Here is a 17,374-nt window from a genome sequence, read left to right as displayed (position 1 = left end):
TGTTCTGCTTCCCGCTCTGTCTCTGGTGAATCCTCTCACCCTCCACATCTCTGGCCTGTACCCCAGTTCTGTATGAATAAACAAATAAATCTAAAAAAAAAAAAAAGTTACCACTTGCATACTTGCATCGCTATTGGATGGATAATTTTCACTGTGGCATCTTTGCTCCCATGTTACTTAGGAGAAAAAAACCAGCAGATCAAGTTGAAAAGGGCCTGTACTGGGAGAAAAATACTCCCACCTGTGGCTCTAATTCTACTCCTGGCTACCTAGGTGGCGTTGAGCAGGTCGAGCAACCCTCATGCAGACATAAGGATGCTAAGGCTCAGGGCATCAAATGACACCACTTCAAGCTCACATCTGAATCCCTTCAAGTTCTATCTAGCATGACCTTCCAAAGACTTCTTTTCTAGCAAACCTGGAAGGTCTCCTTCTAGACTCTTCTAGACTCCCTCCCCTTCTAAAATAGGTTCTGGTTTTTTCCAAAGAAATGCCAAAGAGAAGCATTTCTCCTAATGCTTCCAAGTGCTGTCACAATCATACCCATGCACCACCTGCACTACAAGGTCAGTAAGGAAGCCAAGACCAGCTCCAAGGAGTAAGAGCTCTGACCCTTTCAGCATATTCTCCAGCTGTCTTCCACCCTGGGTTTGTACCTAGCAGGTAAAGAATGGCAAGTCGCAAAACCAGATGAGGTGAGATGGTTGAGAGGGCTTGATCCGCTTTCAGAAACTCCAGGTTTCCATGAAAGGTTAAGTTCTGAACCCAGGACTTCCGGTTGGGAATTATTTATAGCCTCTTTGCACCAAGGCATCACCTGTGCCCCCACTGCTCTAGGGCTCGGCTCCCCACCATCTGACATTCCATTCTCTCACAGCTGCTGGTGCTCCTGGTGAGCTTGCTTCACAGATGAGCGCTGCTGTTCTGAACATCCTGCCCTTGAACTTTTCCTACCCATAATTTTCCAAAACTAAAGCCCAGCAATAAAAATGTCAGCGAGGGACGGAGAAAATTGGGGGGTGAGTATTTAAAAAAGAAAAACAAAGGAATTGAGAGCTGCTTTACACACACAATGATTTGTGTTGACTTCAACAAAGGTTAAGTGCAGGTTATGACTTCTCAAAAAGGGCATGTGGCAGAGAGCTGGAACAGCTTTCTCAGAACACTATGTAGAAAGCTCTGGTTCCCTAAGGAGGCTGGGCACAGAGTAAGCAATGCGCTTCCTTCTCTGTGCCATGAGCCAGCCAGCTGTTCATGCTGCAGGACCAGGTGTGTGCTAGGTGGCAGGGGCATGCACTGCTCTGTACTTTATAGTGGGTAACACGTCGTCTGAGGGATAAGGCTAATCTCTGCTGGCTGTGCCAGGACCCAATACATGCTGGCTACATAGGAGGCACTGGGTTGACACCTGTGTGCACAAACATCAAGAACAGACTGGAGGAAGAAGTTGGTTATTTTGCCTTACTCCAAAGACCTCCACAGAAATCTCTTCTGGGCCCAATTTCCCTAAAGAGCATTAGTTAGATACTAACTTTCTCAACATATTAGTTTGGAAATGCATTTCAACACAAAGTAAGACTAGAACAAATGAAACTCTGTAACTTGCTAACAAGATACAGAATCTATTTAATGGGGAAGCAGGGCCTCTTATCTAGTCATTACCTAGTCTGCCAAATAACAGGCACAGAGAACCAGGTAAGGATGAGAGGGCTAAGTTCTCTCTCAAAAAGAATCCCTTAAGTGGGAGAAGCTCTTGAAAAACAATCACCTCCCCTGTTCTTTGCTGACTGGACCCTATTCCATCATAAGATGAGGCCACTCCACTGAGAAAGAAGAGGATCTTACTAAATGACCCAAGGCCCAAACTGTCAGCAAGGAGGATAGGTCCCATGGAAATATCTCACATGTCTCCTCTCCTAGGGACAAAGCCTGTAATATGACCAGAGTAAGCAATGCTGACTTGCAGACCTGGTCCCAAAAGTGAGAAAGAGGGAGCTGGAGAAGGAAAGGGAAAGCAAGACGGATGAGTTAACAGGATGAGCTAAGCAACTTAGCGTTCTTATATCTCAATAAACTCGCTTAGTCACTTCCACAGTCTGACTTTTCAGTTCTTGACATTTGAAAAAGAGGCGCCTTGAGGTGTCCTGGATTCGGGTCCTGGCTCCCTTATTCATCGGCTGTGTGTTTGGGGCAAATATTGCAGTCTTACCTGCTCATCTGTAAAATGGGAGTAGAAAAACCTACCCTATTGATTTGTTGGGAGAGCTTGATGAGATCATAGGTGTTATTTATTTGAAAGTGTTTAATTTAGTTCTACGGTTGGCACAATGTACATAATTAAGGAATGTTAGTTTCCTCCAATACCTGCCCTCTCCTCCCATTTGAAGGATAATTTCTAAATTGAGGGCTTAGAGTTCCACTGGATTAAGATTAGGGCTGGTTACTATGCGGGTGACTGCACAGTTAGGCAAAAGCCCTGGATATCCCCATTATAGCTGTCATTTGTCAATTTCTATTGCAATCTTCAGGACCATTTTCCTTAGCCAGATATAAACATAAGCAATGTTACTGTATGGAAAGTATTCAGCATTATCACAGTGATATTCATTTCAAGTGAATGAATAAATATAAAATAAATGAATCTCTGAATACAAAGATAAAATTTCACAGACAGGGGAAGGCCATTTTCTGAGTCATAACACCACTATTGCCTGGGAATTAGACTCTTGGAAAGATGTCCAGAATTCTCGCACTGCTCCCTCCCCCTTCCTAATGTCCATATCCCAAACAGCACTGCTGATCTAATACCAGAAGCCCAGAGCAAAGGAAGGCAATAGCAGCAGGTGCCCTCACTGTGTACCAGTCATTTTGAAGCAGATAAAGTCATTAAGGAAAATTTTAACAATGTATAACCTTTAAGCTTTACTCTACTAACAGCAGGTAGCTTGCCTTTCAGAGACAGGAGCCTGCATTGAAGTAACCCGTGAGCAGGACTTGACCTTCATTTTCAGTATACTCAGTATTAAATATTCATGGTCCACGTAACTGTAGCATAAGAAGTAGCAGACTTTAAACATGAATCAAAAGAATAATATCTCCACATATATGAGTCATCCTTTCCCAGAATGCCCCTGGAGAAAATGCAAATACCTCGGGCCCTGAGCCTCTGTCGCTTCCAACTTTCTTTTGACATTCTAGAAGCATCTGGAACTGCTGCATTATGCAATCCGTGAATACTACCCTCACTCTGATAAGTGAGGTCCCACCTCTTCTCCTTATCTATTGGAGAAGATTCACTGTTTTGTGTCAAAGTAAGGAATAGACAGGGATGGAACCAGTCTGAGGACGTTGTCAACCACAGGGCATCAAGGGGTACTTTGCACTTGGTTGTCATTTTTCTAAAAAAATCTTTGCTTCACAAGCATCAAAGTGTGGTGGAACTGGCATAGCCACCAAGAGCCATCAGAACTAGGAGTGGGTGCTTTTAAAAAGCATGAAAAAGAAATGGGAGTCTTTTAGACAATACCTGATTATGAGGTTAATCAGGAGGACTACTGAGTAGGGTGGCTCCATGTACTCGATGTCTATGCAGGAGCTCCATGTACTCCATGTCTATGCAGGAGCTGACATCTCCCTGTCCAGAGACTTGGTGGAACATCTTGCCCTGCTCAAATGTTTCTAGAGAGTCTACTGCTGGGATGACCGAGCCTCACGTTAACACAGTGTAATGTGACTCTCTTTGGTTTTCAACTCCAGAGGTTTTGAAGACAATTTGTGCTGCTAAATAGTAATCACTTGAGGTTAGCCAAATGACTGCCTTATAGTCATCACTCTAAGAAAATTAAGACCCACAAAGATGGGTGTCTCAAACCCTTGAATGGAAAACAATTGCTCAGGAAAACAATTGTTAGGTTATGTTGATCTAACAACAGGGGAAAGCACTAGGCTGGAGAGGACGTAGTTGGAGAGGACTTACCCACTGCCTCTGCGTAATGAAATAAGCTTTGAAAGTGAAATAGATTAATCCACCAGTTACAGCATGTACCTGCATCGCCTTCCCCATTTGCTGGTGCACAGAGGTAGAATAGCCTCTCAGGTGACCTGTGAGCAGCAAACACCTGAATGCCTGCCGTGAGCTGCAGCCTGCAGAGCTCACCACTGGCGTCTGCTCATGAACTGCCTGCATTCCTCACACATGTCGAAGGGAGGAGCAGCGAGACTCCCATCTTGAACTCGTGCCATGAAAACATTCCGAACATTTGGGGGAGTCCAGATCTGGTTAAATTTCACCAAGGCAAGTCATTTCCTGGACACTTAAGTTCATGCAAAGGAAAACTGATAGTCTTTGGATTTATCTGAAGAACACTGAGCACTTTTTCCCAGGATAAGGATTTGACATAACTTCCAAGAGAACTTTCAAGCTCTCTTTCTGAGATGTCCAGATGGCCGCCCAACAATGAATGTGCAACAGTCTTGAATGGAAAGAAGGGGTTTTAAGAATTTCAACTCTGTTTTCTTACCCCCTTTCCAGTCACATCTTCATATGGATAGAACTCTTTTTTTATCTAGTACAGTCTGTTTGATTATAATTCATCTAATGGACTCCTTTTTAAAAAAAAAATTCTGGGAATCTGTGGGTTATATATTCTACTTTAATTCTTCTTGTTTAAACAGAACAACTTGCCTTGTCTTTCCCAGGAAAATGGTGGAATTCATGGTACTGTCTATGGCGATTGGTCACCCTTGGGACAGAACCCTGGGACAAGGTTTCCACACCAAATGAAATAATGCAAATGAGAAGTAGAAAGAAACATAAAGCTCTTCTTACAAACAAAGTCTTGTTAGGTCAAGTCACACAGCTGAGTGACACAAGAGAGACTGAGGGTAGGACTAGGCTCGAAGAATCCCCAGGGAGACTAAAGACCTAAGGTTATTGGCCTTCTACTCAGCTGAGAATGGGACTGAAGGTCCACCCTTGGAGCAGACTCTTTGCAAGTCTATATAAAAGAAATCAAAGAGGACCCCCACGATTGGTCTCCCCAGGCCCAGCAGAATCTTAACTAAATCCAGAGGACACTGAGATGGTGCAGGCCTCCAGGGAGGAGGATCTTGCCTGGGGGAGTTCCAGCCTTTTCCATTCTCTCACATGGAGTCAAAAACACTGGCAGAACAAAACTGCCTCATAGTAGACACTATAAAAAAGGACACAATTCAAAATCCATCTAACAAGAATATTTTATTTCTGAGAAAATACAGAGGAGTGAAAGGGACGGGATGGTACGGGACAGAAGACACCGAGGCGACTGTCCTTCTAACGACCACCAAACTCACCTCCACATGAGGCTCGCTTGGGCTGAGGCACGTGGATTACGTGCCTAAACCTGACTCCTGAGCCCCAGCATGGAGTCAGCACCTGTGACATGTGAGAACATCCTCGTTCCTGAGGAGAGAATGGAGTAATAAGACCCAAGACTTTAGCTATTTGATTCAATTCAAATACAGTCCAGAATTATTAAGAGGAGATATTTAAAAGGGGCTTACCTTCAATGCCATACCAGTTGGTGTTTTCCAAACTTTAAAAGCTCTTCTTTTTCTTGGCCAGGAGGAGAGTGACATCTTATCTCCTTGGGGACTTTCAATGACCCTCCACCTGAGACAGGTAAAGCCCAGCCTTGTGCATGGCGGCAGGTCTGAGGACTTGACAGCCTCAGAGGTGGTTGACTCCCAGAGACAGGTGATTAGCGAAGATGTTGCTTTATTTTCCCTGACATGTCATTTTGGCCTTTGTACCAAATGCACACAATCCTTTGGCTGACAACCAGATGGCTGTGAGGAATTCAGGGTTTAGATGTGCATGAAATGACCCCATCCTGAGCCACAGAAACAAGACAGAAGCTCAGAATTTGGGCAAACCAGGGTCTGAGCCAAAAGAGACACCAAATACTTTTCCTGGGATCAAACTCTATGATCCAGCCATACATGGGCTAGAGTTCAAATTGCTGAAAACACTCCACAGTGGCCAGTGCCAGCAAGAGGCTCAAGGTCCCACAGAAAGGTAAGTCAGACCAGCTCAGCTCCAAGTCTCCCAGACACTGGCAGGTTCAAACTGGTAATAGATTGGCTGAAAGAAGTGATATGCCTAGGTGGGACCCCTGCAGGGGCCATGGCAGAGCTGGCTGTCACCCACCAGCTCTGCCCAGGGCTCCCTTCTGCTTCGTATAAAGTCTTCACCATTTGATGCACAGGCTCCACCCTAAGCTCACCCTAGAGCCCCAGGTCACTCAATTGGCGCCCAAGGGATCTGCATGAGTGTCCCCTTTAGGAACTCTAGACAGCCCCACCCTGTGAGTCATCACAGTCTCCTCCATCCCCCTGCCTTACCTTCACAAGCATCAAGTGGACAGTGCTTTGGGTAAACATTTGTTTGGCCAGCATCACAGTATCCTCTGATGAGATTAAAGCATTCAAAACCCTATCAAGACCAGGACCCTACAACCACAGCAACAGACCTTTACCGGCAGGACACTGTAACCCACTGAGAGGCTGCAAATTCACATCAAAGCCCTCTTAACCTCTTGACTTCTTTGGTTCAAATACTTCATCGAGACACAGCTATCTGAAAATTAATAGCACCTCACAAAAAGTCTTAACCTCAGACACCTCTCCCTCCTAGGCCAGCAAAATCCAAGTAGCCTTCCTTGCGAGAACGTGCTTAGCCATTCAGAAAACCAGCACAGAACTTCCCAGCCATCCTTGAAGGCTTCCACACGTTGGAGGCCTTTTCAAAGGCTGGTGGTAAAGTAAGTTGATCAACGCAAAGGTTCAGGATTGTTTTAGAAAAGAGAGCAAGATGCATACTCACTTTGAAGAATCTATGAAGTATATTACAAGTGCACCAATGCTGAGAGCAAAGACTAAGACAACCTGTAAAAGAAGAGAAAAATGCCATCACTTAGATGCTGAATACGGGGCAGTTGGTTTATCTTTTGGACACATGTGGCAGCAGCTCAGAGACAGGGCCCACTACTTCCTGGGATCTGCTTGGCAAACTCACCTCCCAGCTGCCTCACATGCTACTGAGGTGTGCTGCTGACCTGCAGAGGGCAGCAACCTTGCTGCTGGCCAACAGAGGTCAGGGCGGACTTTTGCATCCTATGGTAGGAGATTTTTATCTGGCCCATTTTTCTCAGGGTACTGTTTCTTTACCACTGAAGTTAACAAGTCCTTTAAAAAAAAATGGCTATCGGCCCTCCCTGGTGGCGCAGCGGGTTAAAGTGCAGCACTGCAAGCTAGCTGCAGCTGCCTCAGTGCAAGTTCAATCCCCCACCCGGAGGTGACCCACATGGCGTGATAGACCTCTCCTGACCCGCCCACTGCTCCCCTCAGCAGTGTACTTTGTCACTCGGCCTGTTCTGCTCCCCACTCTGTCTATGGTGAAGCCCCTCACCGCCCCTGCACCTCTGGCCTGTAAGAAAATTGGGTATAAATTGGGGGGTGGGGTAATACAATTTTTCGGATTTTATGTAACCTAGGGACCAAAGGAATTCAAAGGCAGGACTATCCATTTTAAACAGTTTTATTGAGGTATAACTTTCATACCTAACCTCACCATGTCAATGTACAATCAATGATGTTGAGTAAATTTACCAAGTGGCACAATTGTCACTGTCATCTAGTTTCAGAATCTATTCATCATTCCACTGAGATCTCTTTTGCCCTTTAACAGCTAATCCCTGTTCCTACTCCCAGCCCTAGACAATCACTGATTTCCGTCTGTCTCTATAAAAGCAATACCATTTTAAAAGCACACACATTTGGTATTTTGTACAAATGTCTCTGTATGTGTGCATGCACGTGTGTGTGTGTGTGTGTGTGTTTATAACACTTCAAGTTTTTGAGAAACAGTTTAGGTGCAGGAAGTCAAATAAGGAAATGCATCTGGCCAGTTATATGAAAAGTCTTATTCTTCTTTACAAGCTTCACTCAGCATTAATCACCATTGGTAGAAAAGACAGTTTTGGCATCTCCCTCAAAGGGTACCTGTCACACCAAAGTCCATCAAATCAACATGGAATGTGTAGCAAATCAGGCTGATACTGACACTCTGTCTTCACTCAATATCCTAATTTGCTTATTTAATCTTTCACAGAAGAGACTTGTAGTACAACTAAGAAAGATGTTCAAACATTTGAAAAGACACTAAGAGTCAACAACTAAGCTTGAGAACAAAAAGTAAGGTGCAGTGTTACACACAATGACAGGGGTCTACAAATACCTTTTAAACATGTTCCTGTCCTGAAGGAACTGCAGGCTGACAGGTGTCAGCAGTGTCACCTCCTCAGAACACTACAGGTTGACATTCCTCAGGCCCTGGCGAGTGGTTAGAGATGCTTCCCAATGCATGTGGAGACTAGGCATGATCCAGCCTTGAGTGTGTGTGTGTGTGTGTGTGAGAGAGAGAGAGACCAAGAGAGTGTGAACTGTGTATTGTGTATATATGCCAAAGTGGCTGATAGAAAATGAAATCCACAACAGATATTCATTTAAAACACTGCAAAAACTCCAAGAAGCTAGTGGACAAGGATGGTAGGTGGCAGAGGAAGCAACAGATGGTGAAAACAACTGGACACTGTAAAAGGAAGGCTGTGCAGTTTCACAGCACCTGACAAACTCGCCTTATGAAAGGAAGTGTCAAAATAATACATCTCTGGAGCTCAGTTTATTTTTTCCTTTGTTTGAAAAACTAAAACATGCTCCACTGAAGCCAAGGAAACTCCTGCAATCAGTTGGCAGTTAACATTCACCCACGGCTAATTCTCCTGTCAGGTTCACCTGGGTCTCTTCCCACTCACACATTCACTCATTCATTGCCACATCCCTGACAAAAACACAAAGAGACCTCTGTATTTTCCTCTATTATCTGAATGGGCAGCAAAACAAATAGCTGAAGATTAATTTTGATCTGTGCTGCTATTTCGGACACATAGGCAGTTAAACCCTGGCCCTGACCTCATTCTCGAAATACTGCAAAGAGAAGGGCGATGGCCGGAACAGAGGGGAAGGACCTCTTCTTCATTCATAAACAGTGGAACCAAGACTAATCTCTGTCACCTTGGCTCTGGCTGAGTGTGTAAGTGGTGAGCCGCTGGGGAAGCTGTCTGTGTTAGCCTACACCATTAAAAGCTGCAGAGAATATAGGAATAGAGGGAAAGTGAGAGGTGAGGGGTGGAGAAGAAAATGGAGAAAAGAAAAAGAAGTTCCAGTAAATGTCGTCTACATAATTCTGAAACAAGACAAAAGCTCTCATGCAGCCACCATGATTCCCCAGTACTGGGGTGGCCAGACCAAGTAGCTGATACCAATTTGTCCCACATACCTCCCATTTGGCCTCTGGGAAAGGGACAAATGTGTAGCTTATTTAAACAAATCAGTCAGTGACAGGAGGGTAGGAATCCCTGGCTTTTAAGAGGAAAACTCAAATACTGGCATGTCTTTGGTAGGGTAAGAGGGAAGAAAACCAGAAGAAAATGATCTCCAAAGATCCCGGCAACTGAACAATCTGAGTGGACCTCTATGTTCAACAGGAAGACCTTCTCCTAACAAGGTACCAGGTATCCAAACTCTGCCCCCACCTACCCTCAAACCAACCCCCAGCTTGCCACCAGGCATGAAAAGGCCAGTGGGGAGAGGGTCTGCTTTCAGGCCTGTGGCAGCTGTGCAGGTGATTTTCATATTTGCTACATGGTTCTTTATCATGGCAGACATGATCACATTGTCAGCCATCCAGGTGCTGCAGAAAATGAATGAAACCTTCAAAAATAGGAATCCCACAGAGATTCATCTTTAATAAATACCCCACAAAGGACTTGGCCATTCGCACATGCACGCATGCGCACGCGCGCGCACACACACACACACACACACACACACACCACTGTTCTCAATCTCTTACAGATTCCCCACTGTTTAAGAAACCTAATCTTAGTATGTAAAAATTCAGTCCAGCTACATATAAGTTTAAATTTCAGCTTAAATGTTAATATATTATAGAGCATTTCCAAGTTTTTCTTTCATATCAGCTATGCATAAATTCCTAGGCAAAACAAAAGGAAGATGTCTATTTGGCGTCACCATATATACTCCTTTGTAATCATAGATAAATCCTATTTGGCTATGAACTTAATCCATTGTACAGTACAGGTATGATCAACAGATGATAAGATATTGACTAAGTAGAACATAATTGAATGGAGAAGGAAGAACAAGAGATGGATAGGAACAACGGGGCTCTTGTTTTAATATCCTATTTGTTCTCAAGGTGTCTCTTCCTTCTTTGTATGGGGCTAATTTCATATCCCACAGTAAAAGGAGGATCACTGGAAGTCCTTCCCTGCACTGCCAGCCCCAGGAACAGAAGATGCTGAAGCCCAGGCAGGGATGGGAAGGTGAGAAAAGCACAATACCTGGGGCGGGGAGACACCTGGCCTCCAGCAGCTCAGTTACAGAATAACACTTATAACAACCAAAGCACCGTCCCAAAGAAGAGCTCACAAACATAGTCCAACATATGGACAATGTGAGCGGCCCCTCTCTGTGTACATCTGTGTTCACTTTCACTCGAGCCTGTCGAGTTTTCCATCCTTCTCCATCACCAGATCACCTAGGCTACCTCACGTGGTGCTAATTGCCTTATTCTTAGGTTTACTGAAAACACCCATCTGTCATGTGGCAATACTGAGTACCGAGTGATATTTACAGAGTGCCAGATTCCTTAAAACAAAAGTGATTTAATAAATGTCACTGGAACAATGGTGCTCGTGAGTCATCTATTTTCAAAATTCCAAGATAAAACATGACATGTGCTTGCCCGGAAGAATGCCAGGAACACAGACAGAGGGAGACATACAGACACACGCACACACAGTATTAATAAACTTCTGTCCCAACACCAGGATTCTGAGGATAAATAGAGCGGGAGGAGAAATTCATGGCCAACTTCTTGATGGACATGCCAGCAGGCCCTGAAGATATTCCACAGGTGAGCATGTTCCCTGAGGGCACCTAGGGACCCCCAAACTTGTATGATCTAAAGGGGTTCTGCCATCTGTCACACAAAGATAAGGCACTTGCTTAGTGTGAAAGACCCTTAATAGAATGAGTGTGAGTAGAGCAGAAAGAAGAGAACGGACATAGATTCCCAATGAAGCATTCGAAGTTACCCATTCCCTGTGGGTAGACAAACAGGGCTGGCCCAAAACAGAGCCACTGAGGCCCAAAATCTTGTCAGTCTAAGGCACCTTTTGGTGAAGAACCATAGGGAAGGGGCAAAAGGGGCCGGGCAAGTCTGCAAGGAAAACTAAAGGAGAAAATTTGAAGGACAAATCAAAAGGAAGCTTACCTTCGTCAGCTTCCCCATGGGTCTCTCACCCAAGTATCTCTTCCCTCTTCCCACTATCTCTACATGTCTTGACTCTACAGATCTCCTCCAGGTCCCCCATGTCTCCAGTGCAGGTCCAAAGCTGAGAAAAAAGCAGGCCTCCACCTCATGTAACGCTCTCCAAGTGTCTCTCCTCCTGTGCCTCCTTGCCTGTGACTGTCCATGTGCTCCACAGCTTTTCCTTGCTACTCAGCTCTGCCCTCATTAGGTGGGTCAAGGAGATATGGAACCTACCCTTTTTGTGGTGATGCTTCTGTCACAGTCATACAAGTGGTAAAGCACAGAGTAGCCCCTCAGGCCACTGGAGCGCCTCACAGAAAACATCACCCAGCGATATGAAAACAAGGGTGAAGTGAATAAGGAAAGTTGGCTCATCAGAGATGCTACTGGTTGTAGAACCTGGATTCGTGTTGTCAGGGGAAGGCCTGCATGCTGTTGGACACTTAGGTATGGGGTGGAGCAGATTCTCACAAAGGTGGGCACCACAAGATCCCTAGCAGCTGAGAAGCTTTTCTTAAATAAAGAAATGACTGTCCATACTTGGGACACAGAGAGAAGGGAGCAAAGAGAGGAGAGGCTGGGCCTCTCTGTATTTTCCAAGATCCTCCAGTGAATCTGATGTGTGGCCAGGAATGGTAGTCACTGAATTAAAGTCATTAGGGGAAACCACTTAGCTCAAGTCAGAGATTAATTCACAAATGTCGCCTTAACAATTAGTCCATTAGAACATATGTATGAGGCCTGCAGGCTTTGAGAATCGGCTAAGGAGTATTCTAAAAAGTACCAAGAAGAGGATGAATTAATTCTCTTCTGAACAGGTTTTACACATTCTGCTCAGCTCACAGCAGAACAAGTGACCCTAATTAATGAGCCTGCATCATTGGTCAGGGCCTAGCCAGCTGCCGGCACAATGACCCCTCAGAAAATGGACATTTTTCCACATTTGATGCAGGAGGCTCATGACTTTTTCAAAGCATATATTCAAATTGATATATGCTACAACTCACAATGTGAGAATTCCCAAAAGAAAACAATCTGGGGGCTTTTTCTTAGGAGAGAGAACACCATTCCAATATTCAAATGGTAATGTCTGGTCTGATGAATTTCAGGACTCCAATAAGCATTTACTGAACTCCTATACACTCTCCTACAGGGACAGAGAGTGAAAAAGAAAAATAAATGGGCTGAATTAGGTCTGGTCTTTGACCTCAATGTGCAAAAGTTTGAATGACCCACACTCTGGGATGTCAAATAAAGGAGGGGAGAGAGAAGTAACACCACCACCATTGCAAACTCCCAGGGTGGAGGGAAGAGGAGGATGGAAAACCAAGCATGAGGAGGGTGGTGTTCATGCCACTCTGTTCACCTAGCTGTTCCAAGGAAGGGCTGATGCCAGGCCCATTGTAGGAAAGAAACACATATTGGAGAAAACACAGGTCTACAGGCAGGAAGCCTGGGCTTGAATCCCAATTCTGTCCCAGTAAGCAGTAGGCTCTTGGGTATGTCATGTGATGTATCTGCGACTCAGTTTCCCAGCCTGTGAAATGATGGCATTGGGGCGGAGGGTTATCAGGTGGCCACTTGGATCAGCGACTGCATACAGTGAAAGAACTTAAACTGTTGGCTCGAAAAGGCAGCCCTCTTTCAGCCAACGCATATGCGAGTTGATGCCTATTTACAATTCATCAGGATGAACAGTCATATGTGTCACTAATGTGTGTCAGAGAGGCTGGATTTTTCCATAAAATCACCAGGGGGAACTCCACGGACATGCAGATTCATAGTTTGTGCTCCCAGCCGCACAACTAGTTGTTCATTCTCACATCACCCCAAGAAACTGAAACAAGCCTAGAGACCCCACTGCCGGGCTCTCCCCAGGCCTGTGGCTGAGCTCTGCCATGGGTGGTAGTCTGACCCAGCCCTCTCCTTCTGCCTCTGTGACTCTTTGAAAAGAGTTTTTGTTTCTCTAGGTTTTGTCATAGAAACTCACACATTGAGTCTTAGTGCTTTCTTAAAGGAAAAAGGGATGGATGGATTTTTCCTTTTCATCACAATCTGGCAAGCATAGGAGTATATTTTCTTCATCCCTAAGCCACTCGTGGTTTTCAGAAGAAGATAGAATCTTGCCACCAAAAATGGTATTTTTGTTATCATAAATAACAAAAGATTCCTGAAGTATAAATCCAATGTTTTGACAGTGTCATTTAAACATCCAAAGGTCCCTTAAATCTCTGACCTAACATCTGGTACATCTCATGAAAGTGCTTAATACAAAAATGCCATAAATTGATTCACGGGCAACCAACTCTCTAAACAATGGTCTAAGTATAGATGTATTCAAAATGAAAGAAAATGTGCTTTCAGTAGTCAGCATTTAGCATTGTAGCATTGAAATAAAATACACAGGGTTTCTAGATAGGAATAAAATCTACTTTATTGAAATGAAAGGAAGCCTAGTAAAAATGTCTGACTTTGTGGGCATTAAATGTGATGCCTACAAAAATACAATACAATAAAGACAGACTCAGTAAAAAAAATAGATATGATTTTCAAGATACAATGTAAATTGGTCAGCACACCCCTCCCTTGCTTCAAATGACTTCCATCACTTCCATAGCTCCAAATGACTTCATTTCCTTGACAGAGATTATAAGATCCGGGACCTCTGACCTTTTCCTCCTCTTTGGCTTCCTTTCACTCTCTCTCTCCCTCACTGTCAGACTTCAGCTCATGGAAATTTCAGTTCTTCTTATTTACTTTTTCTCCCTCCCATCATAGGCACTTCCTCCCCTTCTAGACCATTCATCTTTCAGATCTCAGCTCTCCTGTCATTCCCCATCATAAGCACAGGTCCGTACTTGGCAGCACTTAGCACAGAGGCAATTTACGTTTCCTTATGCAATCTATTTATAAATTGCCTCTCCTCTACCGGACTGTAAGTTCTATGCAGACACAGTGCATGTCTATATCTACTCATCACTAAACTCTCAGAAGCTGTCTTAATCAATGCTTATTAAATAATTGAGTATTTGGAGAAAAGACTGGAGAACGATTTTGGAGACTGGAGCTGGTGAAGGAAAAAAAAAAAAGAGCTGGAGAAACAAGGGACCCCCGCTCCCTTTGAATAAGACTTAAAATGCTACACAGACTTAAAATGCTACACAGCAGTGAGGCATAGCTCCAGATGAAGGCAGGGCCCAGACTGATGTGGAGTGGGGCTGAAGATCATCAGACATGAGGAGGTCGAGGGTCTAGACAGACGGGCTAGCTGGGAGAATCGCAGGATCAGACTCTCAGGCGATGGCTAAAGGAGCAGTTGAGAGCAGAGAGTCATGGATGGAAGCAGTGGCTAAGTAGGAGAGGAGGTTGGTGGGAGGTGAAAGACAGCACCAGGGAGAGCAGAGGGAGGAAGGACTGAGGTACATGGCAGAAACCTAAAGAAAAAAGCTTTTGTCCAAGGATGGAAGGGACAATGAAGGGCCTGGATTGTGAAGAACAAGCAACTTCTACCCACAGATCTGAAGGGAACCACACCTCTAGGGAAAACAGGTCAATTAAGGCGGTGTAGGTGGGGAACATTTTGTGAAGAAGTTGGGGATTATACAGCAATCAGGACTAGGAATCTGTGGAAACAGGGTGGATGAAGCACATGTTTTAAAGAAGGCAGAAAATCATAAAAATATAAATGCTCAGTAACAGGAATACCAAGGCAGGGAAACGTGCACATACATACGCAGCAAGAACAGAGAGAGACGAGACTTCACACATTAATCAGAGATGCTGGCTTCCTGGCAGAATTTACCCACCAACTCAGTAATGCGTCTCTGTCCATTTTGAAATTAGGTAATTTCAAGATGGCTGTAGGTAAAATGCCCTGGAAAACAACAGGGCTCTTTTGTAGTGTAAACTACAAAGAACAAGATTATCATGTATTGTTCTGTATACAGGCACCTCTATACTGGCATAGAGACAAATTGAGTACAAAATGGGCTTTTGGGAGAGGGCAGAAGGGAATTTAACTAATACAGATAGAACAGAGGGCTTGATCTTCTCTTCTTTTTTTATGAGCTCCCAAAAAGAATCTGGGACATAAATTATAAGCCAGTTGCCTATTTTTTGTTCCCTTCTCAGGGTTCATGTCACTGTACGTCTAGGGTGTGAGGTGTGCGGTGCTCTGTGGGCTACCGCTCCTCAAATGCCCTGTGGGTGCCATCTGTCTTACATGGATTTTGTTAACCATGCTCATCTCATTTTGCACAACTTACAAAGACAGAAGAAGTAACTGCATTCATCTAAGGCCTCAATTTATTATATAAATCATAGAGAGCAATGGTAACACTGACTCAGAAAATTTCCCCTAAAACCTGCATTCTTTCTGAGAGGTGAGGTTTAATGACAGTGAAATCTTACATCGTTGCATCATAAAACTTCAAAGGTTGATTTTTGCATATTTTTACCAACAGCAGTAAAACTGATGCACTGGCCAGCAAGATAAAAATCCATATGAGGGCTAAAGTTTGAAAGACCTTTCCTATCTAATTATTGAGAAATCCAGGAGAAAAAAAATTCCATCTGCTACTAAAGCACCCAAGTTTGCGGCTAATGAGCTTTTTGAGAAGTTTTCTGGCTTAAGTACATGTGGATGTGGCCAACTGCATTTTTAATTTAATTAGGCTTGTAAAAAGAGAAAACTTAAATAGCACTGACAGGTCACTAGTTGCCACTTATTGTCACCAGTGCTAAATTTATGATCATCTTTGCCCTACTTCTCAAATCTTGCCAGTTCTTCCTGTATATTAAAGGCAAAAATGGAGTTGAAAGGAACTCACATAGGTACTTGAACATCTGAGTTCATAGCAGTTTAATTCAAAATAACCCCAAAGTGGAAGCAATTCATTGACAGATTAACAGATAAACAAAATGCAGTATATGCAAACAATGAAATACTACTCAGCCTTAAAAAGGAAGGAAATTTTGAGGCATGCCATGACACAGATGAAAACATGCTAAGTGAACTAAGTCAGTCACCAAAAAGACAAATATTGCACAATTTCACTGCCTGGGTACCTAGGTAGCCAGGACCTAGAGACAGAAATAAGTGGTAGTTTCCAGAACCCAGGATGGGGGAGGAATGAGCAGATGCTTTAATGTCAATGGAGTTTCTGTTTAGAGTGATGAAAAAATACCTGGAAGACGATGATGCTGGTTGCTGTCAAGCACTGAACACACTAACCACTAACCACACTGAATTCTACACTTACAGGTGACTGAAATGGTAAATCATCTTCTGTATATTTTACCACAATAAAATAAATGCAAGGCTAGTTCTGAGAAACTGCAAAGAGAATCCTGCAGTATATTTACATTTCAAAACTCAAACATAATCACCTTCTCAGAGGGATACTAATATCACTCCTCTCACAGGCAGTGGGTGGCTCTGAGAAATTTTTATTTCATGCCAGGGACTCTTGCCTCTCCAGGAAGTTTGATCTTACCACCTCATAAGCTGGAATTGCTCCTTTAGTTTCCAGGTTCTATTCCCAAATAAGCAGAGACCCTTCCCCCTCCAGCTTCAGCTGTCACTGATACATGTAGTACATGATGAATTTCTTAGGGATCAGAAAGTATGCAGCAGTCTGAACCTACTTTGGCTTTTGGTAACTGTAGGTAAAGACCAAGAAAGGAAAGGAGGTTTTAAAATAGTGTATCTTTTATCATCAAAAAAAAAAAATAAAGTAATTAATTAATTTTAAAAAGAACGTGCCTGGCCCTCCCTGGTGGCGCAGCAGGTTAAAGCACAGCACTGAGAATCTAAAGCCACTTCCGTATGAGTTCGATTCCTGCCTGCCCCGGAGGTGACCACATGGCGTGGCAGACCTCTCCTGACCCGCCCGCTGCTCCCCTCGGCAGTGTACTTCGTCGATCTGCCTGTTCTGC

At 44.0% G+C, this 17,374-nt stretch overlaps 1 protein-coding gene across 11 annotated transcripts in view; it reads right to left on the bottom strand.

The window, feature by feature from the left end:
- Positions 1–17,374, bottom strand: part of KCNMA1 (potassium channel, calcium activated large conductance subfamily M alpha, member 1) — a 658,697-nt gene that overhangs the window by 320,208 nt on the left and 321,115 nt on the right. For all 11 annotated transcript variants that reach the window (XR_001145364.1, XM_004680710.2, XM_004680711.2 and 8 more), the window contains exon 3: positions 6,863–6,924. Coding sequence is in view for 10 of the 11 variants with exons in the window: in XM_004680710.2 (XP_004680767.1) it covers positions 6,863–6,924 (62 nt within the window). In the remaining variant the exon portion in view is untranslated. The remainder of the gene's footprint in view (positions 1–6,862; positions 6,925–17,374) is intronic.

Source organism: Condylura cristata, unplaced genomic scaffold (assembly GCF_000260355.1).
Source record: "Condylura cristata isolate star-nosed mole 26May11 unplaced genomic scaffold, ConCri1.0 scaffold00011, whole genome shotgun sequence".
Taxonomy (NCBI): Eukaryota; Metazoa; Chordata; class Mammalia; order Eulipotyphla; family Talpidae; genus Condylura; species Condylura cristata.
Note: the sequence above shows the minus strand (reverse complement) of the source record. Positions and strands in the feature narration are given on the sequence as shown.